At 35.8% G+C, this 26,622-nt stretch overlaps 1 protein-coding gene across 1 annotated transcript; it reads right to left on the minus strand.

The window, feature by feature from the left end:
- Positions 1-5,006: 5,006 nt before the first annotated feature.
- On the minus strand, positions 5,007-26,520 carry PRPF4B (pre-mRNA processing factor 4B). The gene is made up of 16 exons (XM_009588182.1): positions 26,424-26,520; positions 25,599-25,710; positions 22,266-23,459; positions 18,992-19,165; positions 18,562-18,717; positions 17,742-17,823; positions 15,998-16,208; positions 13,422-13,495; positions 11,853-11,943; positions 11,326-11,473; positions 9,955-10,092; positions 8,576-8,729; positions 7,462-7,576; positions 6,797-6,948; positions 6,233-6,319; positions 5,007-5,549 (listed from the first exon to the last, which is right to left on the minus strand). The coding sequence occupies exons 1-16, from the start codon at positions 26,518-26,520 to the stop codon at positions 5,346-5,348; spliced, it is 3,189 nt and encodes a 1,062-aa protein (XP_009586477.1). The 3' UTR covers positions 5,007-5,345.
- Positions 26,521-26,622: the final 102 nt, after the last annotated feature.

Genomic DNA, 26,622 nt, shown 5'->3' on the forward strand with positions numbered 1-26,622 from the left:
CAAAGGGACAGATCTATTGTAGCTGCAGGTCTAAACAGGCTTTCAAAGGCTTGTGGAGCATGTCAGAGACAGTTTAACTAACAATATATGAAAAGATCCGTTTTCTGTAACAATACAGGATTAGGGGTTTTGACATGTTACTGGAAATCAGAGTGCTTTCTTTTCTGAAGAGGACGGGTTTGCCCCTTGTGAATGCAGAGAGGCGGCTTGCTACGGGGGTACCACAGGCTCCTGGCAGGTGCTGGCATTCTGTCCTTGCTCTTAGTGGGAGCCCTTGGAGAGAAAGCGGACCCCCAGAAACACCAGGCACCTTGCACGTGCAGCTGGTGACAGGGCAGAAGAGTCAAGAGTCAAAAGTTTCCTTCACTCCGGCATGACTGCAGATACCTTCTTGTGCCCAACAACCTCCTTTATCAACTCCGTGTTTCTTTTTAAAGCCATACGGACTTTCTTTGCTTATTCTTCTTGGTAGCAACTATCAGTCCTATTCTTTTAATAGTGTGTGCGGTAGTTGTCCTCAGTTACCGCCTCCTGGTTTCTTTTTACAGGAACACAAAGCCCCATTTGTTGCACCGTCACTTGAAAAGTAACACTTTTGAGACTGAACCATGAACAGTTATAAAGTAGGTGGTGACTGTATCAGTATCTACTTTCCAGGTTATGACCTATTTATTTCTACCTGCCTGGAAGTAGCTTTACATTATGTCTCATTAACTTAAACTGAACACTGAATCTTTGTAAATATTCTTCATGTGTTTTCACTATTTTATGAATAATTAGCTCATACCTACTTTACAGAAAGATCTGGGCCACAACCATCAAAATCAGTGTTTATAAGGAAATAACTGAGACAATGAAGCGTTCAAAAGGTGTATCATGGAAGGAACGGCTAAGCTTTTCATTTAGAGAAAGTAATAATTTGTCAGAAGTTTAAATTAAGTTTTAGTTATTTAAGTATTTAGATAACCAAAACTAAAACATGAAAGTCTGAGACGTTTCGTGGTTTCGCTTCTGTACCCACATAATGAGTATAATGAATACACTTAGATTAATAATTTGATACATAATTTACAAGTTAAGAAATGAAAATACACACTCCCTCCCACTTCATGCTGCTTCTGCCGTTTGACTAGCCCCAATTTTTCTTATAAAGATTAACCTATAAATATCTGGCTCCCTTTCACTGTAATACGCTGTAATTCTTTCATCGCCTAGCTCACACAGGCTAGTACCTCCCTATAAAAGATTGGGGAAAATCAAAGTGAAAGCCACATGAATTCTTTGGCGCTGACAGGGCTTCCAAAACCAGGAGAGAGGCAACTTAGCAAAAGACAACAGCTCCATTTCACACATATTCAGGAAGACTTTTTCACAGATTCTTTGATACCTAAGCAGACAACCCCATTCAAAGAACTATACTTCTAGTGTATTTAAAAATTGCTCATATATTTAGCAGCTTTGCAGTATGACATCTGCAAACACAACAGAAGACAGGATGCAAGTAAGTTTTAAGCATACTTTATTAATGTCAAGCAATTGCCACTTGCCAGCATCCTCCACCCGAGTTACAATTTTACACATACTGCAGAAGATCTCCAGTAGTATCACAGACTGGTCTGCCTTCTGTGTACGGGTCAATATACACATAGAGGTTCTTCAGAGGTTTAATGCCACTTACCCTATGTATGGAGATAAAGTATCATTAAAACGGTTTTAAAAGAATCACTATATTCTATCAAAAACTCTTAAACAGTTTTTAATTTTTAAATTATAGTAGTATACACCAAGGTAATAAACACATTCTAACTGCATAGGGCTGGTATCTTAGTTTGCCAAGCATTCAGAAAAAACAAGTATGTTAAACGTGAAGCTCCTTGTCACCATGAGGGAGAAGGAAACAGAAATTAGCACAGCAGATTTAACCAAACTTTCTATATGTAGGACCTCAGGTGAAAACACAAATTACATCTTCATGTACAGGAGGAAAAGATAAATTATCCTTCCTCTTAGATCAGCTGAGAAATAGTTCAACACGAAAACTCTGTGGCACAGCTGTTCTGTTTGCACCACGCTGAACCACTGGAATTCAGCTGACTGCAGTGCCACTAGCAGCTACTCTCCTCTCCTCAGGGACCACAGGCTACTGGGGCAGGTATTGCCTAGAACAGGAAAGGCTCCCTAACTGTCAAAAAGTCCTCAATTCCAGAGGCTTTTGAAGCCAGAATTAAAGATTTTCTATTGTTACCAACAAAAAGTATCAGCTGAAGCTGATACTGAATGGAGGACTGGCATTGACTTGTTTGGAATAACCCATCAGCTAGTCTCTGTATCAACAATAAAGTCTGACAGAATTAAAATAAATAATGAACCTGCGGAAGTTAAAGAAAAAAGTGGATCATCTGCTTAAATATTTACTAGTTAAAACACATGTATTTTAACCAAATATAATGGCAGATTTTTTCCTAAATTTCATAGGTTTCGTACTGATCATTCTATCATTGTAAGAAAGCTGCATTTGAACAGTAATGCTTATTTACCTACATTTAATCACAATAAAAAAATCTCTTCAACCAGAAGTGAAACAAACACATTATGTAACAAATTCTAATACAGTAAGTATGTTTCAGGAATTATCAGTACTGCAGCAGTGTTAATCAATTCTAAATTGGAATGCTGGAAACCAAAAGATTAAGACAGAACTACACGAAGAGTATTTTTCATATCTTTTATAGGACAGAAACCTTTGTTCAAGTCTTCTGGTAGCCATCATCTTCTTTTGAGCTGCACCTACAACACAAAGAACAAGTAAACGAGCAACTTTATGCTTCTCCAGAATAGCTTAAAACAGTTCTGTAGGCATTAAGGGGCATCTTTTCTACTGCTTTGTTTCTGTATCACCAACTCATTTCATTGTTTTATATTACCATTTTAAGAATAAAGTACAAAGCAACAGAAAGAATAAGCTATTACTACATCTGTGTAAAATTGCCCTCAGAGTGCTGCCTATATTGTAAAAGTGCAAATTACTTTCTGTACTTAACTAGCAAGCAACTAGTACTTCATTAAACGTGAAAGCTTATTTTTTTTAATTTCCTGTATGGACAAGATACCTTAATATGTGAAAATAAGGAGAGATTATTTTTTATTAAGAATTTTACGATATAAATTGAGAAGAGACAGGTTGAAGGTTCCAAATAGGCATACAAAACCACCCATCTCCTGCTTGTTTTCGTAGTTAGTTCATTACATCTCCTCGGTGGGGTATTCCCCACCAGCAGAATGACTGCTTTGTGTCATTTTTCCATTCTTGAGTGCACTAAGAGTGCATGATTGTTGCCATTATGTACCTAGATGGATACAAAAACCCTTCTTAGTTCAAAGAAGTATTATAAAGTATGTGAAACCAGTGGGGTTTTCACAGCTTTTCAGCATATATTACTAAAAATGAAAAGATGAACTTCTTAATAGTGTCAGAGAGAACACTAAAACAGCAGTATGGACCTGAAAAGTTTGATTCTGGTTTCCTCACGCTGTATAACCAACTCAAATGTTTCAAGCTGTTTTAACTTGTTGCTAAATGTTTATCTACACATGCTGTCAGAAATAACCTTGTTAGGAAGGTGAAGTTGGTGTCTCAGCAAATCAGACCCATGGAGTAGGCGTTGAGTGGCCTGTGACTCGCTTTCCTTTTTCTCTTTCAGCACCATCAAAAGGAAAAGTGAGAAAAACAGCACAAACATTAGTTAAATCCTGAATTTAATCCCATGTCCTACAGGAATAATTTCATTACAATGAAAGCAGACAGACATTATCTGTAGGGTTTTTTGCTTTGTTTTTGTTTAAGCAGTGATAATTATATATCTAATTAACATAGCCTATAGCTCTCCCAAAGATCATAACGTTTAATAATCCCTTTAATTAAATGATTAATAGGAAATGCAGGGGTGGTTCTTAAGAATTACCTGATTTACCATCACTGAAGACAGATTCTTTTAAAAATGGCTACAAATGCCTTGTTCACAAAAGACTTTATTATCTAATGATGCATACTGAAAACATACAGAAATCTGCATGGTCCACTTTACATGCAGCAGAACAATCTTCACTTTACAATAAGTAAGTGTCAACTGTTTTATGCAAGAGACAACACTTTAAAGTCACATTTCTTAAAGAAAAGCTTCATTTACAAAAGAAATAAAAGGTAAAGAAGCAATTACCGCTTTTAAAAAGCAGCTGCTTTGTTCAAGAGTGGAAGGTTTATGCCTGTATTGAAAGACAACATGATCACAAATAATGAAAACAATGAACAAATGAAACACTTTTAGCATAAAGCAGTACACTTTCAAAATGACATACAAATAGTTAAAAATTTCATTATGTTGTCTATCTATCCTTTAGATATAAGGTCTTTCGAATGAGATCCCAACATATGTAATTACTAAATGAAAACTCTTCTGTAAGTATTGGTTCTATGTCATAGTGAATTGTATTTAACAAAATGTATACAAAGTCTATAGCAAGTTGATTAAAAAAATTAAAGTAATAAGAAACAGTACACTGAAGGCGCTCTATCCATCAAGTGCGCACTCTCAAAGTTTTAAATGTGATGAACAGAACAGAAGCTGTAACTATGCCACGGTTGCAATGCCAGAAAATAAAACAAGATCATTTATCAAACATGCAGGGAATTCTGCCACAATGCTATTGTCTCTCATTTGTCAGTTGTTCCAGTAAAATAACAGCTTAAACACCGGTGATGTTGATGGGTTAGCTTACCTTCAGTGTACTGAAAGTTGTACACAACCTGCTTTAAAAGAGGAGACCATCCCTGCGGGCAGGCTCAAGAAGGAACAGACCCCCTTCGGCACTGACTACACCAAGGGCATGCTGCTGTGGCCTGCACACACACACCTAGGAAAATGTGAATATAAACAGCATTTATGCTGGCCATTTTTTAAAGACAAAAATGAAGCCAAGTCTGCTAAAAACAAATCAACCACCCAGTATTACTGCTCTTTTTTTTTTCTTTCTTTTTTTTTTTTATAACAGATGCTTTTTTCTTTTTATAATATATACGAACTGCAACCATATACATTAGCATTGTACTTCTGTGCAGTCTTGGCAATTAAAACAGTTCTACAGTGAAAATTTTCACATAAGACACAAAACAGAATTACTCTAACATTTCTAAAAGAAATATCAGCCTTGATGTTAATTCAAATGTATCATTTCTTCCTCAACTTTGCAGGGGAAATATTTATGTTTATATACATTAATAACTGCTGTGAAATTTCTTCAGTCTTTGTATCTTAATTACTCAAACCCTTTGAACTTCTTCATCTGGTTTAAATTTTTTCCTGGATGAAGGCGTGCTGCAGAGCCTGGTTGATGCTAATCCGTTTAGCTGGGTCTAACATTAGAATCTGGTCCAACAAGTCCTTTAGCTGGTGTACTTTTTTACGCTGGTCTTCAGGGAGTCGTTGGCACCCAATCAAGTCTGCTAACAGGTCCTTGGTTGGATTAATGGTGCTCATAACAGTGACTTTCTCCTACAAATACAAAAATGGCAACCTTGTAGAACGGAAGTAATGCACAAAACCCCTATCCCTTTTACAGAGCTTCAGCAGCAACTTCTCTCGTATCTGGTCAGCAATGCCCTTCGTCATCATATGGCCTCATAAATCCTCAAGCGCGCAGAGGAAGAGTGGAAATAACGCTGCCAGGGGTAGGCCAGGATGCATCTTTCGCCTTTCGCACCAGCAGGTGCATACATGAACCTAACATCCCAGTTAACTGAGAACATCAAAATTCCACGTGGAGAGTTCCCATATCTGGCCACTAATTCTGTGATTCTTGATAAATACACTAAGTTAAAATGATACCGAAACATAAGCACATCAACACTCCTAAACATAAGCACATCATACTGAAGTTGGACATCCTTCTCTAAAACGAAGGCAGAATTTCTTTTATTAGTAATTTAGGGATAGATTATGTGGAGATACCCTGTATACCTGCCAAAATTAAACTTCTTATTTCTCTTAAACGTGTTCCTAAATCATAGGAAAAAATCTGTTATAACTATGTAACCTGTTCATACTGCTGCAAAAGGACATTCTAATAGTTTACAAAATTTTATTTTTCATTAAGATGTCAAGATACATTTGAAAGATCATAATAATAGGAAAGCTTGGAAAAAAGTAATAGGTTAGTCGACACATTAAGGACTTACCCTTTCTGTCACTTTATCTACTTCTATATACATAAAGTTGAGATTTTGATCAAAGTGCTGATCTTTGAACACACCTTTTCGAATCATCTGGAAAACGAGGGAGAGGCAAGAGTTTCAGGCAAGTTCTCTGTGTCTCACAAATTCCACAATTAGCATCAATGTCTACTAACTTATTGCAACGTGAGTAATTTAATAGTAATGAAAAATATATCAAAAGGACAGTAAGAAATGTCTAGATTGAATAAAAAAATACAGTTCAAACCAGTTGAAAAAAGGACACAGTATCTTCCATGGACTTACGTATTTTTTTTCAGCTCAGTGCTTAGAAGGTTTCTGCTTTCACTTTATACTTAGTCTATGAAAAAGAAGCTGTATGCTTTCACTTCATAAGATTTTAAATCAATATAAATTATACAGTCAGAGCGATGTCTGATATTTACTTGCTGTTAAGAGAAGATGTATATGTTAAGAAACAGAATTCAGGGAGAAAAAAGAAAGTATGTTCTACTGTTCATTACAGCAGTTTCAGATATTAATTAAAAATCATATACTTTTTTTTCGTACCTTGTTTGGCATCTTTCCTTTGAGATCCATGGCTAGTTTCAACATATGGTTATTGGTTTTGCCAGGAAAGAGTATTTTTCCTGTATAAAGTTCATATAATGTGCAGCCTACAGACCACATATCTATACCATAGTCATAGATTTTTCCTATAACTGAAACAGAGCGACTCCAGTTAATTCCATAAAGGCAGCCTTAAACAACGTAATATCACAAGACCAGACAGATGAAAAAATTCTGATTTGTAAACTACATCGGTGCTCCTCCTCTTAGGAATACGAAGTCACCGTAAGGACAAAGAAGGATGCAAGCCTTTTAACTTTTACAGTATCCCTATTTTAGAAAGGGAGGCTTTTACCTAACACCCAAACCAATCAGCATGAATTAAGTTAGTAAAAAACAAGAAGTCAGAACAATACCTCTAAATTAAAACATAACTATAACCAATCAGAATGACTTCTCCCTGTCCTTACTGAGCTGACACCAACATACATGAAGAGCCACACAAGCATGCTTTCAAAGTCTGAATTTTTGACTGCCATCATATTTCCAGAGTGATGTTTTGCTAAGACCAAACAGAGAGTAAATTCAAGTCAAATTCTCATTTGCTAGTACCGGTATATTCTGCTACTGCTTAAGACACATGTAGCCAATCCAAATGTACTTACTGATTTCTGGAGCTCGATAAAATCTACTAACTAGATACGGTGTGATGTCATTATCTGCAACATGTGAAGCTGATCCAAAATCGCAAAGCTTTAATATTGTTTTAGACTCATTCACCTGAAAGTTAAACATAAATAGCCATTAGCACTATCTGTAGACAGAATTACCAATAGCACTGTGAAAGTAACAATACATTTAAGTCAGAGATAAGAAAAACATTCAGCCTTTAAATTAGAAGTTCTTCCCATATTTCAATCCTTCCTCTCTGTATTCTAAGGAAACTATAAAACCTTCTTGAATTTAAAGTGACAGTTAATGTCTTCAGATCCTACAAAATACAAAAAAGGTCAGTTTCATGTACTTTTCCCTTACCAAAATATCCTTCGTGGACCTGGATTTCATTCCAGATACTGAAATTGTATCAGTTTAGACTTCCAACTCTAGTATTCAGAGTACCACTCATAAACCAGCATATTATTCACGTATCTCATGCTTTCATAGTAAATTTTACTGCTGTGGCAAGATGGCAAGAAGATGGCAAGAAGAGAACATTTTAAATAAAATAAAAATCTGAGTTTGTCACAGGGACGACCACCAAGAAAACCAAAGGGAACATGCTTGATTCCTCTGATGTAGCTCTCCCTCTCTGCTAACCAGAATGTTTAATGGAAACAGAACAACAACAAAAAAAGGCATTAAGGACTTTTCACCATTATCTCATTCACATAAACAAAATCTCCATCCAGACTCAAACAACCTACTTCTATTTTGCAGAAAGCAAGAACATTTTTCAACTACTGATGGAAAAACTCCCAAGATTTCTCCTTAGAAAGGATACCGTCTTTCTTTGGAAGATCTGCTTTCTAAAACGATACAAGTGGATGCAGGTTTGTCTGAGCAAGATTGTACTAAATAAAAGATTTTATTTAGATGCTGTATTGTATTTCATACTTACTATTTATACCACAGTAGCATTTTATATCAAAACATGAACGCTTAACATTTTCAGTTAAAGTAAATTTTGACTTCACCTAAATTAACAGAATGATATTCATTTCAAATATTAATTTTACACTATAAACTGTGCAAAATAAGTTTCAATTATTTATTACTTACCAAAATATTATCTGGTTTAATATCTGCATGTAGGATATTGCATCTTTTAAGAAGTTTTAAAGCCAGGAACAACTGCTGGCTGTAGGAACGCACAGCTTTAATATGGAGTCCAACATCTTTCCCATACTTTTTCAACACCTCTCGTAAATTCATACTATTTCGAGAAAGAAAGGGAGAGAGAAAGAATAGAAAAGAGCTTAACAAAGAAAAATATAGTGGCCTCCTAAACTGTAAGACAAGCTTGAAGAAATCAGTCAGCTTTAAACATTTTTGGAGAAAAGCAGCATTCAACTTAACATACATACCACTCTCTTAGCTACAGCAATGAAAAAAATGCTGGTCAATCAGATCTATCCTATACTGTGTAATTACTTACTAGACTGGACTTACTTAGTTCAGAACACATTTTTAATCAAGATTAACACGGAAGGATTTATTTGCACATGAACAGCATTTCACTGTTCACATTCAACAGCCTTTGTACTCATTTTCTGAAGAAATAAATAAAAAAGGAAGTATGCAAAAGATACAAGTTGGGGAGGTGATTTTTTGATGACTTAAACAGCAGATAAAAAAATACCACAATTCCAGGACAAAAGCATCATTGCATATAAATAATGTACAAGTGTGTTATAAAAAGATAGTGCAGCACAAGAAAATAATTTGTTGTATGGCTTATAAATGAAAATATAATAGTAATTTCATAAAATGTGCATTGCTTCAGCATATACCTTCAGCTCAAATATGGCAAAAATTAAAATATGACATACACAGAAAACTTAGGATACACACAACTGATGTCTCTAAGCAGGAAAAAAAAAAGGCAATTAATATATCCAGATCTATCATAAAATAGTGTCTACAACTAACCTGTCAAAAGAGCCTAATTATTTAAAGAAAAAGCGAGCATGCAAAGAAAGCACCGTAACAATTTGCTTCCTTAGACTGTTGTTATGTATGTACTCTTCATAGAATATACAGCATTTGCTGAACCCCTCTGGGAACGCATTCTTAATCCAAAGCCTTAAAATAAAGAATTACGAAAACTGATAAAAATATTGTGACACACACACAAAATAAATCATTAAGAGCAGCACTGGTGAGATGAAACATCTTTAATAACACATTATTTTGTTTCAAATATTGTCCAGGCAAAAAGTTCACAATGATGCTTTAAGTAAATCAGAAATAGTTCAGCAGTCTGTGGATGTGTGCCTCCAGATTTTTTTTTTTTTTTTTTTTTTTTTTTTAAAGTTCCTTGCATTCTTGAATCTTGGCTATAGAACAAAGTATCAAAACAATAGCCAAAACCAGAAAGGTAAAGATCACTCAATAGTACTTTACTTTTTACAGAGAATCCCTAACATTTATCATCTTACCTGAGTGGCTCGAATACCAGACAGAGATGTTGTTTGTGGTAGAAATGCCTGAACAACCGTAGACAATGAAACTTGTCATCAGGATCTGCATCATTGAGCTTCTTCAAAAATTCCAGTTCTTTCAGGCCAGTTTTTTGCCTGAAAACAAAGAAATATGCTTAGAAAACAAAATCAGTGAAATGCTAATACTTTTTTTAAAATCTAGACATTCACTTACGCGGTTATAATTATCAGGAAATGAGAAGTGTCTTGTCATTACTTAATGTGCCACAGCTTAAAAAAAATCACAACAGTGGTTTGCTGTCAGTGTCTACACATTGGGTAAGTTTATTTAATTCTTTGATCTTCACTGTGCCTTTGTAACCTACTTATTCTTTCCTCCTCCCTCCTGGTTGCATGTAAAGCTAAAATCAGATTCCTCCTGTAATATGACACTTCAGTTTCAAACAACACTCACTTGAGAAGTTTACTTTTTTAAAATAAGTACTTAACCACATACATTATTAAAAAGTTTTAAGCTAAACTGACTAGAGTCAAGTACACACCCAAACTGATTATCTATATGATATAGCAAACTGAAACAGCTTTTTTGTTAAACTTTTTTTTTTTAAAACTTTTCTAGATACCTATTCATATAACTCAAAATAACCCAGTTATACACACAGCAAGACAACTTTTAAAACTTCCAAGGTAAAAAGATTTTCATTTAAGTTGTCTTTAATGGAAGAGGACATAACACATGACTGTAGAAATACTGCAGCAGATACTGAAAATGAATATTATAGACAAGTCCTCACATATGGTAGTTTAATAGATCATACTTGTTAATGTTCACTCATTCTGAAAGACCTCAAAATTTTTTTTATTTCAACAGGGAGAGTCCCCTCCCTTTTTATATCTCTTATATACATGCAAACACATAGAGAACATACAAAAATAATTAAAGTATGGAGATCTTTTTATAAGTTGCAGATGACCTATTAGCATCCAACCCATAGCCTGCCAAAATGATTTGGTCCATCAAAACAGAATTTTTACAGTCCACGACTCCCATCTCAAAAATTTTTAGGGCTGGGCAGGCCTCATAATCAACTGTAACCTCGTTTCTTGCTACCACTGTTCCCTGCAGTTTTGCAAGTGAGAAAGTGCCTGATGAAAATGCAAGTACCCTTCTCCTGTGATAGCTGTAAAGAAGTGTGGATACATAGTCCTCAAGCGCTTCCCATTATCTGGTTCATATTAGCAGAAAAGGCAGGAACCACAGCTGTAATCTGTTACTTCACTTGAAACAAAGGGAGATTCAAATCACATCATGAAAAACTTCCAACTGTTACATATGCTTGATTATTATTAAACAAAAGCATTACTTACATAAGTTCATTGTTCCTGATGATTTTAACCGCTACTTCTTGGTTTGCTCTTGCCATGTCCCTGGCTCGCACTACGTTACTGAAGACTCCCTGACCAGTGTAACCATAGACATTGTAACGTTTATCTAGAACTTCACCTATATTAACACCTGAAGGATAAAATCAAGCAATTTAAAGAGTTATGAGTGACATGCATAATGAAACTTTTTATGAAAAATAAACCATTCTGTATAATTCAGAAAAACAGGATAAATGGTACAATCACTTAATTTCATAGCGTACAATGTTTTATATCACCTAGCTTTGTGGAAATATGGGGAACAAACTGTGATTCTGTAAGTCTGGAGTCTTTTCATAACTGAGGTTAAAACCTGCATGCTCATTCCGTCTTTTACATGACACACGCGGTGAGGGCACTGTGGTACATTTACACTGGAGTAACGTTTCAGGACTTTTTACATGAGGACATGGAAAACCATTCAGCACCCTCATTCTAGCTGTCCTTGCAAACGAACAAATACAACTTACGGTAATAGCCTTCTGCATCAGTCCAGTTATCCCTGAGATTGGGGTTTTCTTTGAAGTCTTTTCCAAACCCAGCAGCCCTTAGACGAGCACTCTGAAATAAAAAGAAAAGTAACAGCTTTGCTTGTGCGCTCTATGTTTTTCCTTGATGTTTACGTACCAAAAGCCCTTTTTTCCTACTGAAACACTGTTCCTCTCCACAGTACAAACACGCTTATCTTGTAGGAGAGAGAAACTAGTGAACACAAAATGCTATTTACATACCAGTATCTAAAGACTGATGCAAGAAAAGAGGATGGGAACAACCAATAGAACTATTATTAAACATAAATAGGCAAAGTTTCAATTAATACCCACAAGAAATTTCTACAAGTCACTGTTACAATGCAGACTTTGGACCATCTGAATAAGACTTTTTACTTACAGTTTGTTTGTAGTAATAAAGTTTAGCAATTTGGAGGGAAAATGTAACTGTTTAAGCCTTGAATTTCTGTTCATTCAATGCCACTTCACAGATTTCATACCATTATACTTACATTTACTTATATCATAAAATTACTACAGTTGCTGTTGACATCTCTTAACAGATTTGGCAATTATTATCACAAATTCAAATCTATGAGTAGTAAAGAGTATCTTCAATTGAACAACAGTTTCTGCAAGGGGGAACTGCTCACTTACAAGACATTTAAATCCCTACTGGTAACTTTCAAATTTTTAAAAGCATCCCCCCACCACTATCCTTCAAGTATTTATCTTCTTCCAGGTCAAAGAGGTTTTGATTTTTCTTTTATTATTATTGCCTGTGTTACTAGAGTGACACCATGCCAGCCTTTTGTCACCAATGCTTCTGTCATAACTAATAGGTTATGTCTACCATAAACCAAAATTAACTGGAAAATTTCTAAGTTAAGAAGAAAGTTGTTGTCTTGACTTATTTCTCAGTGTTGCGCACCAGCAAGAATGAAGTAGATTTATAGAAAACAGCAAGTAAAGTCTCAAAACTAGTCACCAGACTGCCAAGATTTGCAGGCCACTTTAGAGAAAAGCTGCTGGCATAGTGCAAAGTAAAAACAGGAAATGCATCTCTTTATCCAAAAAAAAAAAAAAACAACAAACCAAACCCCACCAAACAAACCACCACATTACTCGAACACAGCATCATTAACAAATTAAAATATCTTACACAGACGCTTTTTAATTAACTATACATGAACCTGTGAAAAAAAGCACGTATTTAGAAGAGTGCAGCATAGTAACATTAACATAAAGCGTAACGTATTTTAAGTTTGTTACTACGTGCCACTATAGGTCCTATTTAAACAACAGGTGAATTCCCTAATTGCTTACTCTGGTAAAACTCCCACTAATTTCAGCAGGTTTTCTTTCACTGAAATATTAATTAAGAACTACTTTGTCTGCCTTGGCTGATCAAAAGATTCAGAACATAGTATCCACTCAGATACACATGCTTTTACAAATCAAAGTTCCCACAAACCTCAAGTGACAGTAACTCTCTACAAAAATCAAGCAAAAAAAAAATCATACATTTCATCTCCAAGAATTACCTACATCAAAGTATGCAGCGAACATATCATCTGATTCTGTGAACATATCAGGAGCTAGCAGTTTCTTCTGAGCTGAACCTTAAAATGAAATTTAGATTACTCAACATGAAAAACACGACAAGCTAATAACTCTGTTACCAGAAAATTCGTGACTTGGTATCTTTACAATATAATCTAAGATCAGTATGTTGGCAAACAGGTAGCTCTACTAGTGTTTCTAGCAAATACCATTTTACATTCTAGAAATACAAAACTCAGATTGGGTAAGTTCTTCAAAGCACTCAAAAATTTACACTTCCTTGAAAAATTAAGTATAATAGCTTTCAAATAATTCACACAGCAGAAAGCAAAAAGTACATACTTACATGATCCCTACAGATAATGACTATATATATATATAAAAGTATAAAAAGAAATATAAAATGACTGTGTGCATATATTAAAAAAATTCAGACATGTTTTCAATATATGAGTTCAGGCTTTTCTGCTAATCACAAGGTATTTTACTAAAAACCAAAGCTGTAAAGCCTAGAAGTTGTTTCTTTGGAGAATGTTTTCTTCAACCCTGTCAAAAAGGACCTCGTGTAGCTTTCAGTCAAAGACAATGTTAACTATTATGTTTAAGAGAAGCATTTTTAATGTGGGTAAGATTATCCCTTTCTCACCTTTTAATCATCTTTAAAGTCCCAAAGACATTTTACTTGGTTGATAAGATAAAAGCAAAGAAATATAAATTAAGTACACATTAGTGAAAGCAAGTAAACTTCAAACTATTTCATAACACACATCGTGGTAGCATCCCTTCACGACCACAGTAAATCACAGACACTCCCTTTAGGGTATTAAGCGATGGAGAAAAACAAACGGTTAACCTCAGATGCTTCAGGTCTCACGATGCACAAAGCCAACCACTTTCATTCAAAATAACTAGACTGAAATCTGACAGCATCAAAAACTCTCATCCATCATGCCGACATTGCTTCAAGGTATAGACCTGTCACCTGACACTATGGGGAGACAGGTTACACCGTTGTTTCAAGATATAGACCCTTCCAGCAACTTCCTCAAATTTTCTTTTTAGTTCCTATTACTCACACTTGCACTGGGCTACAATGAGTTATTAACAAGTTCCTTAGCAACTTACGATCCTGCCTCTATATGAGGTCAGGATTCAAATAAAAAAATGGCTCTTTAAAAAAAGATTTTCCACTGCTTCCATCTGTAGTTATAGCCACTTCTAACCCAGAATCCTACCAATATATGAAAATTCTCAGATTTGAGAGTAACTGATCTGTTTTTAAAAGCAAACCTTTTTCGTATGTTAAAAATGTCTATGTAGTTATTCATATACTTTAGTGGACAAAATTAGAAAGCAGTACATGCCTCTGACAAAAAAGGAAAAAGATGTTGTCTGTTACACACAAGAAAACTAAGTCTAAACTTGTGGTATGCAAATAAAGGAAAAGTGCATAAGATAGTTCTTTCCACATACATTGCAGGAGAACAATCTGAAAACATACTGCTCAAGGGAACACCAGGAAAACTACAGATCAGTACACCAATCCCAAAGAGAGGCAGCTTTATTGCCTCAAAGAGAAGCATCCACTAGAACATAGCATATTCAGCCCCCAAGGATACATCTAGCGCATGACATGAAATATAAGCTAACTGTCCAACCATTTCCTGAGGGGTTGGGCAGGTTTCACAGCCCTTGTTAAACAGTGTGCTGTTGCAATTAAACTGCAAAGAGAAACTGAAGTAGTTAAGACTATCTCAAGTATGTCCACACAGCAACTAGTCACACCTTTTGACTACCTGGAAGATGTACAGTAATCCACTTTCAAAACACACACACACACAAAAAAGGCAGATTTTCAATATTATGGGGTGCACTGGGAGATGCTCTATGTTCCTTTTGCCACAGCAGGCACAAGGCAGGTTTTATATCAAGATGTGTTTCACCTCAGTATTGCAATATTGTTGCACAACAGATTACGTGCAGGGAGGAAGAGGAGGAAATAGCCATTTCTTCAGCAAGAAGTTATGCCACCAAAATGGACTTACTAGCAATGACTCTCAAAAGCCTTAGTCATTCTAAATTACTACAGACCCACCTATGCGCTTCTATCGCAGTGGCTTTGACCAAAAAAAAAAGGGACAAAAGGGCCATGGTTTCCAACCCACCCCAAAATAAAGACTAGGACTATATTAAGCTTCTAAAAAACCAACATGCACAAGTGAAAAGAAAAATCTGGAAGTTAAAAAGGGTGATTCTTAACTATAAAGACAGACATTGTTATTTGCTCTTCCAAATTCATAGCATGAATTGTGCTAAGAGTTTTTAGAAATATAGACAGAATGTTCCATTCATATCATCCTCTTCAAGGAGCAAGCTTTATTTTAATGTTGTAAGTACCATAGTATTTGTGGAAACATTCTCAAATTCTGTCCAAAAACTCAATCTACTTCCAAGTCTGGGAAGTATATAAGGAAACTAACCAAAATGTCTCTTCTGATGTGCTCTGCTTAAGAGTTGAGCTTTCATAAATTGCACTATACAGTGAGATTTCAGATTCTTACCATTGTTCTGTTCAACTGTCATGAGGTTGTGCTTGGCTTTTACTGATGCCTCAAATGTGTCCACATTTTCACGTTCGTATTCCTTAACATCAGCAGCCACTCTTTCTAGGATGTCGTCTGGTGAATTTGAGCGACTACGCGTGCTACTTTGAGGACTGCTTGGTTCAGACGGTACAGATATATTACTGTCTTCTGTCTGGCCTTTGTATTTCTAAAAAGAAATTTAATTATTAATCTCACCATCACAGCTTATCACAATTTAAATATTTTTATACTCACTCTTTCAATGGTTTGTGCTAAACCTTTATCTTTGCTTTCATAATCACCTAAATCTCTAATGGCAACAGACTGTTTGCCGAATGGGATACAGCTTTTGAAAACTCATTTTGCTACAATGCACCACAGCCCAGACCATAAAAGATGACTGAGAAATTCATGTGTGTCCTTTAGGCTTTTACATTTCTGTAAAAAACAATTTCTATTGAAGATTAACTATTTTGTTGCCCATGACACAAGTACTGAAATAAAGTGTTTCAGGAAAGATTAATGATCTTATGTCTTACATCCTAGAATCTTTTCCATTTTTATTAGTGTTATGGTACAGAAAAGTAGTTTTTAGATTCAGGTTTTTTATCTGAATTGGAAATCTTGTTTATTCATTCATTCTTGTTGAAAAATTTCAGATGCATTAAAAAAGTTCAAGACAACACCTTTACAATTTTTTTTTTTTAACTCAAGTAGTATGAAATTATAAAAACGTCACTTCCTCTCCCAAAAGTTAAAAATCAAAATGAATAAACGCTGATACCACTCAGTTATCAAGGTCAAACTATTCAATAATACAAACAGAAGTTTCCCATTTAGGGAATGAAGTCTGGAATTTGCTTCCTGCATGGACCAACAATAGGTGTAACTGGCCTTTAAAAATACTTTACTTTATAAGGTTTTGTTCACGCATAGTTCTGAAGGATTTTACACTAGGCTTTGCATAAAAGACAAACGATGAACAGTATTTTTAGTGCTGCTTAAAATAAGCAGCACATTGTAACCGGTGTTTTTATAACTTAATATTAAGTAAATATGCTGCTGCATTTTGCTTATTATGTTCTAACTATGTGCCAAATCCCAACTTTAAAAAAAGATACCTGACTTGTGCTGTAGAATTACATTCCTTTTGGCCACAGCTCCCTTGCAGGGGTCTCAGTCACATACAATCTGTCACTACTGTTACCTTTTCACCACAAGTAAGAAGTTCATAGGAACTCACACGTATAACTGAATACATTATCTACTTTCATGAAGAGGGACCGCATGTCAGTGGCTTTATGAAGTTTTGGAAATGGGCAAGGACAACTTCTACTTGAAACAAACCGACCAGTTAGGTTAATTGATATGTAATTTAATGCTATATTGACATTATGGTATCAGTGATACAGCTATGAAGAAAACCTACAGATTAAGATAACTGAAGAACATTTTTAACATGTCATAGGACTGTCAGAGAACATTTAACCGCAGCACAAAAATGACTCACAGAAGAGTTGCTTCAGTCTTAAAACCAATGCCATTGCAATAGAAGTGTGAAGTTTAACTGAGACTAACATTTGCAATAAATTGGAAAAAATACAGAAATAGTAATTACTATCATAATGCAATAATAGCCTAAGAGCCTTCCTTTATCACAACATTTTACAATAAAAGCATAAAATTAGTTTCTGTAAATAATGATAATATAACCGTGTACCTGAACAATTGCTTGCCGCTGTAATCTTCTTTGTCTTATCTCTGCTTCCTCATCCTCTTCTTCCAAATCAAAGTCTTCAAGACTACGAAAATATTATTACTTTTTATATAACATCATAAACATAAGACTATCTACTGTATTTTACCAAATGCAGTTCTTTGGCGTAGAAAGCACACGATATATTAAACAATAGCTGTTCAACTGACTCAGAAAGCAAAGGTGTATTAAATCCCAGTGTGTGTATTTACATCCCCTTACAGAGAAAATTTATCTTTTGGTATCTCATTGGGATTTTGAGTATTTCATTTTTAACTGCAAACAATTAACAGTAACTGCTTTTAAAGAGAAAAAACAAAAAAAGCCTTGTTCATTTTCATTCCAGCATCATTCTTCCTTGATAATGTGATTAAGAATGCATACTCTTGTGCAATTGGATTAAGTAGATATTTAGCAAATATAAAAACAATTTGCAGATAGCAATTAATCCTTTCAGCTGTTACAGTTTTTCCTCAAGCAACAAGCTTGAGGAAACAGACCAAATATTTTCACAAGATACTGATCAAGTTGAATTTAGAAACCGAGCAACATATCATCCCCTCAGGTCTGCCCACTAGCCAACAGGTCTTGATATTTCTTGCATACTCCAAAGTTTTCCAGATCATCCCAACAGTAATTTGACAAGATCACAAGCACTAAAACATGATTAAGGTTTTAGGTGACAACCCAAAAACTACACTACGAAGATAAATGTCAGTTCATTCTCCATATCAGTTGATCTGTATTTTTAGATAATCAGCGCAAGTTAGAAATTAATTCTTACTTTTCATCTGATGAAGACTCCTGTTCAGCTTTCATACCCTCAGAAAGACTACCTTTAAATTTGTCTTCTTTAACTTTGCTTCTGCTCCTACGTCTATGGCCACCACGTGACCTGGACCTCCTTCGAAGGCGAGATCTACTTCTTCGGCCTCTATCCCTGGTAACAATAAGAAGGGTTTGGGTTTTTGGGGTTTTGGTTTGGGTTGGGTTTTTTTGAAGAAAAGGAGAAAAATCTATTCATAAAACATAAAGGTACATAATGACTCCAAGTAATAAAACAAATGAATTCATTGAGGACAAAATTAATTCAACTATGCTAGCGTATATAAATGTGGACAAAAAATGCATCGTCTTTTTATACATAAGATAGCAATCTTTATTCTTTTAGTAATATTTTACAAAATATATTAAGAAATGCAATGTGTCTTTACCTCCTTCGAGGAGACCTACTCCGCCTTCTTGGAGATCGGCTACGTCGAAGGGGTGAACGAGACCTCCTTCTAATGGGAGACCGAGACCTTCTTCTGGATGGGGACCATCTACTGGGTGGGCTAACGTCTTTTGATCTTTCACGTCTAGACAAAATATCATCTCTGGTCCGCGTTCTTAAAATAGAGGAAGAGAACAGTAGCAAAATCAGGAGTACGCTGAAAACAGAAATCACAATTCCCTCTAAAAGCTCACTTTAAAATCTTACTGCAGGTGAGGGACCACCAGGTGGGCTCCTGAGGGAGGGATGGATAAGTATGCTGCAGAGCTGGCTGCCCTTCCTGTGTGTGTCCTACCCACCCTGGGAAATACGTGCCCATACATAGGTCTAGTTCAGGACAACTCTGGAAACAGAGCTTGTTAATTACTAACACAAAGCTAAGAGAGGTTTTAAAACTAAGCTTGTGTTTAGGTCTTACATAAATAGTGCCCTGTTTTCATGTTTATCAAAACAGTATTTAAACAATAAATAAAACCCAAAACCTAATTCTTGAGAATTTTCTCAGCAACACAGTATTGAAATTTAGGACCACGCTACTCCACAGCAATGACCTTAATGTCTATTTCAATTTAGGCACTAGAACTGGATGGCTTCAACATTTCACACATTCTAACACAGCAGCTGAAAAGTAAAATTCGTAATTAAAATGTAAACTAACCCTTCTCAAATTAAAAAAATAATTCAAGTTTGACACTATATACTATTCAAAATTTGTTCATTCTTGTCTATACAGATTCACAGTTATTCAAGGAAAAAAATCCTTGATGGGACAACTACATTAAAAATTTTAATTGTATTCCACAACAGGAAGACTTCAATCAAAAATTGGAAAGGACAGAAGTTAAAAATATTTAACAACTATTCTAATGAGGCTGCGACAGAAATTCTTGGAAAATATTTCCACACCACTGTTCAGAGAAAATGTTGCTACTCTATTTCTTCTTTTTCCCTCCCTCCTGTGTTTTTTTTTGGGGTTGTTTTTTTTTTTTTGGGGGGGGGGGGGGTGTTTGTTGTTTTTTTTTTTTTAAAATCAAATTGGGACAAGTTATTTCAGGTGTTCTCTCTCATCAATGAACAGAATCTCTTGGGTCTGAAAGATTAATTCCACCCATTCTGTAATGTTTTTTTGTTTGTTTTGAGACTGTTGTATCAGCTTCGGTTACCTTAGCTACATATAATGACCAGGCATATAGAACTGATGCAAAATAGTAAACAGTGGGACAGAAGGAAAATTTATGCACATGCAGAAGTACTGGCAGTTTCTACAAGAAATTTCTGTAGACTCAAATGCTGGAGCAGGCTGATCACTTTAACCCATTTAGTTTACGTTGTGTTCTTGTAAACAATATTACAAAAAAAGTCACAGGATGAACGGACAGTTCCAGGTTTCCTGGCTAGTCCCAGGCTTCCTGGCTAACAAAGTGGTTGTACTGCCAAAACCCAATCAAAATATCTGTAAAAAAATAAATCAGTTCAGGGATCACAGGTATGAGATAAAAAGCAGAAGCTGATTAAGAATTCATAGTAACATCATACAATGACTAACTTCAGTCAAAGACCTGAGAAGTATCTTACATGATTTGAACACTGGAAACAAACATGAAAAACAAAATTACTGGGAATTGACTAAAACTGTTCATTAAAGCTCCTGAAATTCTCTGGCAGCCTGAGTTATTACAGGTAGTTAAAACTCCAACATAGCTGGAGTTAGTTCAGGATGTCCCACAATGAAAGATTATTTCTGCTGATTTGCAAACACTTCCAGCAGAAAATATTTCCTAGTAGTCCCCACTCATATGCTGCTCACCATGGTGTTACAGAATTATGAATTTGATAGCAAAATTCTAGACACATGCATCACTTGAAACAGTGTCTAGACAACTAATTCAAACCAGCTGCAATGCAAGCTGTCATGAGAAATGAAAACTGAAAGATGCAAAATGCTATGGAAGAAAAGTCAAATACTATGTCAAAGAAACTTAGTGGTTGTGCCGATACATTCCCGATTCACCAGAGAGCAGCCAGATAAACTGCAAGCGTTCACAATACTTGTTTAATCTGGTTAAGACCACTGGGGCCATCCTCCAAAGTACCTGCAGTATTGCTAAGCAGTAGTACAGACAAATAAGCTGATATTGCGCCTGTAGAAGATACCCCAATACTTGAAACCAGAGTAACCTTCAATGATGGAGGCAGAAAGACTTTCACATTTATTAGGTGCCTATTTACTGAGATAGATCTTTGTGGTTCCAATACACGGTTTTAAATTCATACTTCTTTGTTCTTAATTCTCAAAGTGGGTGAAGCTAAACCCCATGATAAAAGTTTTAAATTATTAATTATCCAAAAGTAATGCTGAACTTTTCTGCCTGTTGAACTTCTTACATTCAATGAATTAACTTCCAAAAATGTGTACACTTATATTGTTCTCTGCTTGGGAACCTACCATTCAGGCCTTATCAGCTTCGGAGAAGGAGATGCTAGTAATTATTGTCTCATGGTTTATACTAAATTTCAAGGTAACTGCTTTCATAGGCTAAATTGTCTTTTTCAAAAATGCCAAGACTAAAAATGCATTAAAAAGATTTCAGTCTTTCTCCTTTAAGTATATGCAAAATATGGTAATGATATACAATAGATCAATAACAAAGCAACACTACCATACCTCTAGCAAATGAAAAATACAAAATATTTTTAAGAAAAAAATGACTTTGAGAAGGACATCTTGATATAAAAGATTTGCTTACATTCACACATGCTGCCTCTATCATTAGGGGGTTTTTTTGAAGGGGAAAAGGGGTTAATTACCCACTTTTAGCCAACACTGATATGTAAGAGTGGAGGGGACTTTCATGCCACAGAAATTCCTGAAAGAAACAGAAGTATTAACTAAGAAACAAAAACAGAAGCCAAATTCTGAATCCAACCGAGTGACAAAGAGGAGAACCTGAGCTACAGAACTTGTTCCCACTAATGGTGTAAGCAGCAAATAACTCAGCACTTGAACAACCAAAGATGAATTTGCATGTCTGACAGCTGGGGGGAGTATTTTTTAAAAACTCAATACATACAAAGTAATATATACAATGCACAACACGATTACCTTTTTTAATAGCTATTTTCAGAAGAAAAGAAAAAAAAAGATAAACACCGAACTAGAAGATAGTTAATCTTGTAATGCATTTTTGCGATGCTTCATGACATCTTTAAGTTACCTGGGAGAAGAAAGACGCCTCCTTTCTGATTCTCGTCTTTTCCTTTCTGCAGATCTACTCCTCACTCTTCTAACCGGAGACCGGGTTCGAGAAGGGGATTTACTCTGTTTAGATCTACGATCATTAAAGAGAGGGGATCTGCTTCTTCTTGATTTTTCACGTTGTTTGGGAGATAAGCTTCTTCCTTTTGGACTACGGCCAGGTCGTCTAGGGGACCTGTTTTCTTTCCCTGAAGAAGCATCTTTAGAAGGAGATTTAATTGGCTTTTTTTCTTTGTCCGTCTCTGATCTCCTAGGTTTTCTATCTTTGGACCGTGATCTTCTATCTTTGGATTTGCTTCTTAGTTCTGCTGGAGATTTAGATTTTCTGCCACGATCTCTGCTTTTGTTTTCATTTACAACGGGAGACTTTCTGCGATCTCTTGATTTACTTTTATCATCAGCCTTATTTCTATCCTCTGGGGGAGATTTAGACTTTCTGTTTTTCTCCTGAGATCGCCTTTTAAGCATTGGAGACCTAGATTTCCTTGTCTGATCTTGAGACTTACTTCTCTTATAAGGGCTTTTGGATTTCCTCCTCTCTTTTGACTTGCTTCTAGTTGTCTTCTCTTTGATTCCATCAACTCCTACCTTGCCTTTCTTTTTGTCAGATCTGTGCCTAGTCCTTTCTTTTGATTCACTCTTACTTCCTTTCTTGGAACTAGTTTTATTGTCCACAGGTTCTAATTTCCCCTTAGTGTTTGACTTAGTTGTAGGTCTCGTTCCATTTCGTACTTTTTCATTAATCTCCCCCTCTTCTTCAGATCCTGACTCATAACCTTGTAATATTAATCCCATCCCAGACTGGACTTTTCCTTCCATTAATTCGTTTTCAAGTTCAGCTTTCAACAATGCTCTTTGTTTCTCCAAGTCTTCCAGAGGAGCTAAAAAATCAATTTTAGTTCTTTTAGCTGGTCCGTCTTCTTTGTCAGAGGTTTCAGGTACCTCTTTCCGTTTATGTTTCTTATGTTTGTGTCTGTGTTTATGTTTTTTGTCCTTATCTTCTTCTGAAGAATGTTTATGTTTCTTGTGTTTACTTCGGTGTTTGTGTTTCTTTTTTTTGTGTCGGCTGTGCTTGTTCTGAGGTTGGTCTGCCTCTGATACTTCCCCATTTTCTTCATTCACACTTTTCTCGGATGCATCAGCATCCTCAACCCTGCAAAAAGTAAAAACTACAGATCAGTATTATCAACTCGCTGCAGTCCTTAATCTTCTGTTAAGTTGACAGTCTTTTTTATGATAGAAATTAACTAGCATTTAATTACCTACCTTTGGGAGAATTAAAAATGTACGACTAATGTAACTAAGTTCTAACAGCAGATACACTTCCTCATGAACAGACAGCTATGACTCCATAAAGAAATACTATGGAAGGAAGATACAGCAAATGTACTAACAAAACAAAACGTGTGGGTGAAATCAATGCTTATGCTTTTAGGTTCAATACCGACAGTATCTGTCAATAGTATACAACAGTGCTGCATATTTATGCATCCTGTCAGTCCATCATCTATCTTACTTGCTGCTCCACTGTGATGCCTAACCCAAGCTACGCCTTTGAAAAGCATTTTCAAATGGCAGAGCAGTTGTGCTCCAAAGATCAAAACTTATTTCAAGGGATGATGCTGACCACCTAATGAAACCATCTTGCAAAATCTCATGCAGAGTCGACTGATTCTCTTAACTGCTATTTCCTTCTTTAAGTATACACACCTGTTAGAAAATCAAGAACTGTTCTTATCATGCATTTGTATTATTTATGCCATACAGGGAACACTACTGAGGAACAAGATAAATTAAGGAAGCATAATTTCAGAAAAGCTTTATGATAACATACAGCAGTCTATGAGCTTCCCAAGAAAAAAGCGGTAATCTTTAGATCTGTAAAATGACATTGGCCACAAGAGCAGAAAATAAGTCTACAGCAGGTTATTAAAATAATGTACAGTTTCTTCTAAAAAAAACCATTTCAATTAGCTAGTCACAGCAACAAGCAATTTAAATACTGTACTTAGTAACGTCAAAAATTATAAAATTCAGTCCTGATGTTATGCATTCACTTATATTATCTTCCTTAGAAGCTGGCTTACCAATAGATTTTTTACAGTGTTTAGCAAGTATCTCCTGATCTCCTTCAGAACATCAATTAAGTTACTGTCTGTGGTAAGACGGATATTTGCCTTTTGAAATCTGTTGCCAAATATTATAGGTGCCAGAGTTCACCTTTCTACAAACTCACCCCATCTAAACTACAGTTTTGGAATTTACTAGCTAACACTTTAATAACTTAAATATAGCTCTTCCTGTATCCCAAGCCTCATTCATTGAAAAGAAATTCCCTAAAGATGATGGTCAGGAGTGGTGGGGGATGCACACAGAAATGTAGAGATATCTTCCAAACTCTACTAGTTTCATACAACAGATGTTTCTGAAGAATATGATCAATGATCCAATAGTATAAATGTATCGGAGGTATTCTAAGCCAGGCCTAAAGGATGGCACTTCACTATAAATTCGATTAGTGTCTTCCTAATTAAGGACAGGATCTTCAAACACTGCACACTTACTGATTCTCTCCTGCTCAAGTTAATGCAAGTTCTAGTACTAGTAAATATTCCAGACTTTTCTGCAACGTACACTAAAATTATTTGCTTAAACAATTAACACTTTAGTGCTCTGAAATGAGAAATTCCTAAGGGAACAGATAGTCTGAGTTAAAAATATGCAATATTCAGAGACTTAAGTCAGAATGCCATATGCTTTTTCTTCTACATCTTTCCCACTACTTCTGCTTACTCAAAGCATAAAGAAGGGTGTTTTCCTAATTGCTTCCTCCTGACACTCTACACCATTTTGACAATAGAATATCAGAAAGTAAGAGGACAAGCTGCCTTAAAATGAGTTTGCTCTATGTCTTTTGTGCCAAATGCAACACAAAAATGAAGGAAAAAGTATTAAATGCAAAACTTTTTCAACTTGGATTTGCAATCCAGAGCAAGTATGTCAGTGACGTAAGTTGGCTAAAGCGCAGAGAAATGTCACAAGCAGAATTTTAAGCAAACAATGCATCTTTCAAGGTTTCTTTTAGTTGGATACAGGATGCTGTATAAGTCCCTGATTAACACAGTAATGGTACTTCAATACATTATAAAAATATTACAGAAAAACAAAAATCACATCCATTCAAGCTGCTCCAGAGAAGTCTTTCTTCTCTTAATAGCAGAAAGCGACACTGAAACGTATACAGAAGTTATTTTGTTATCCTATATATTTCAATCTTATGTAATAACCTCACCTTGCATTCCGTAAAAGCAAGCTGGTAGCAGAGGTGCCAGATGAGATGCAGCACCACAGCAGTACCTCGGGCCACTGCAGACTGCTAATACAACTGCCAGCTTTCTTTGCACCTGTACCTCAACTATAAAATTACTATTAATTTCATACATATGCATTAAATTTTTCAGAGCTTCTTCATGCACATGAGTCTGTTTATTTCAAGTAATTCCATCAAAACATGGATAAACTTTTACTTCATTCAAATGCTTCAGAGGTGTAATAACATGGATGAGAAACCTTTTAAGAAGATTTCAGAAGGTGATGAGGCAGATAGCTATCTACACTTTTAGGTGCTAATGGCTTTAAATATGGAAGAATTGTGACATGTTCTTGTTATAGCCCCACTTTTTCTTACTTTTGCATTCAAGGAGAAGAATGATAGGAAGTTCAAGAAGATTTGCAAAGAGATTTCACCTACCTTTTCCTACATTCAGACTTCCTATCGCCTATTTTTACCTTATTACTCTTAGTTATGCTTCTCTGTACAATACTAAACACTCTTCTTCACGTGCTCATGCGTTTTACATGGTTCATGTGTACATCCACTGCTTTTCCTCACCTGTTTTCTACTCCCGTGATAAACAACAACAAAAAAAAGCCTCAAATCGCTACTGTTTAAGGCAGGAAAAAAAATATAGAAAGCCGTTTATATGGCTAAAATATCTGTATAGTGAAGAGGAGCAATAAAGTAAGCATTAGGTTGTCAACTCCGGGCAAAAGTTCCAGAGACGCAAGTGTTCAGGAGCTCGTGAACGCCGACAAACTTAAATCTCACGATGCTAACCGGGGTGCCAGGACAACGCCCCCCGGGAGCCCCGGTCCGGCGGGGAGGCGGCAGCTCGATCTTCGCTCCCCAACGGGAGCCGGGAGTTGCCAGTCATTTCGAGGGCTGGAAGGAGGGGCTGGCGCCAACAAATCGCTTTCTGCTTCCACCAGCACAGGCACTTTTTATAACGCGAGAGCGCCCGGGACTCGGGGGAGGT

The sequence above is a fragment of the Fulmarus glacialis genome, unplaced genomic scaffold (genome assembly GCF_000690835.1).
Source record: "Fulmarus glacialis isolate BGI_N327 unplaced genomic scaffold, ASM69083v1 scaffold3412, whole genome shotgun sequence".
Taxonomy (NCBI): domain Eukaryota; kingdom Metazoa; phylum Chordata; class Aves; order Procellariiformes; family Procellariidae; genus Fulmarus; species Fulmarus glacialis.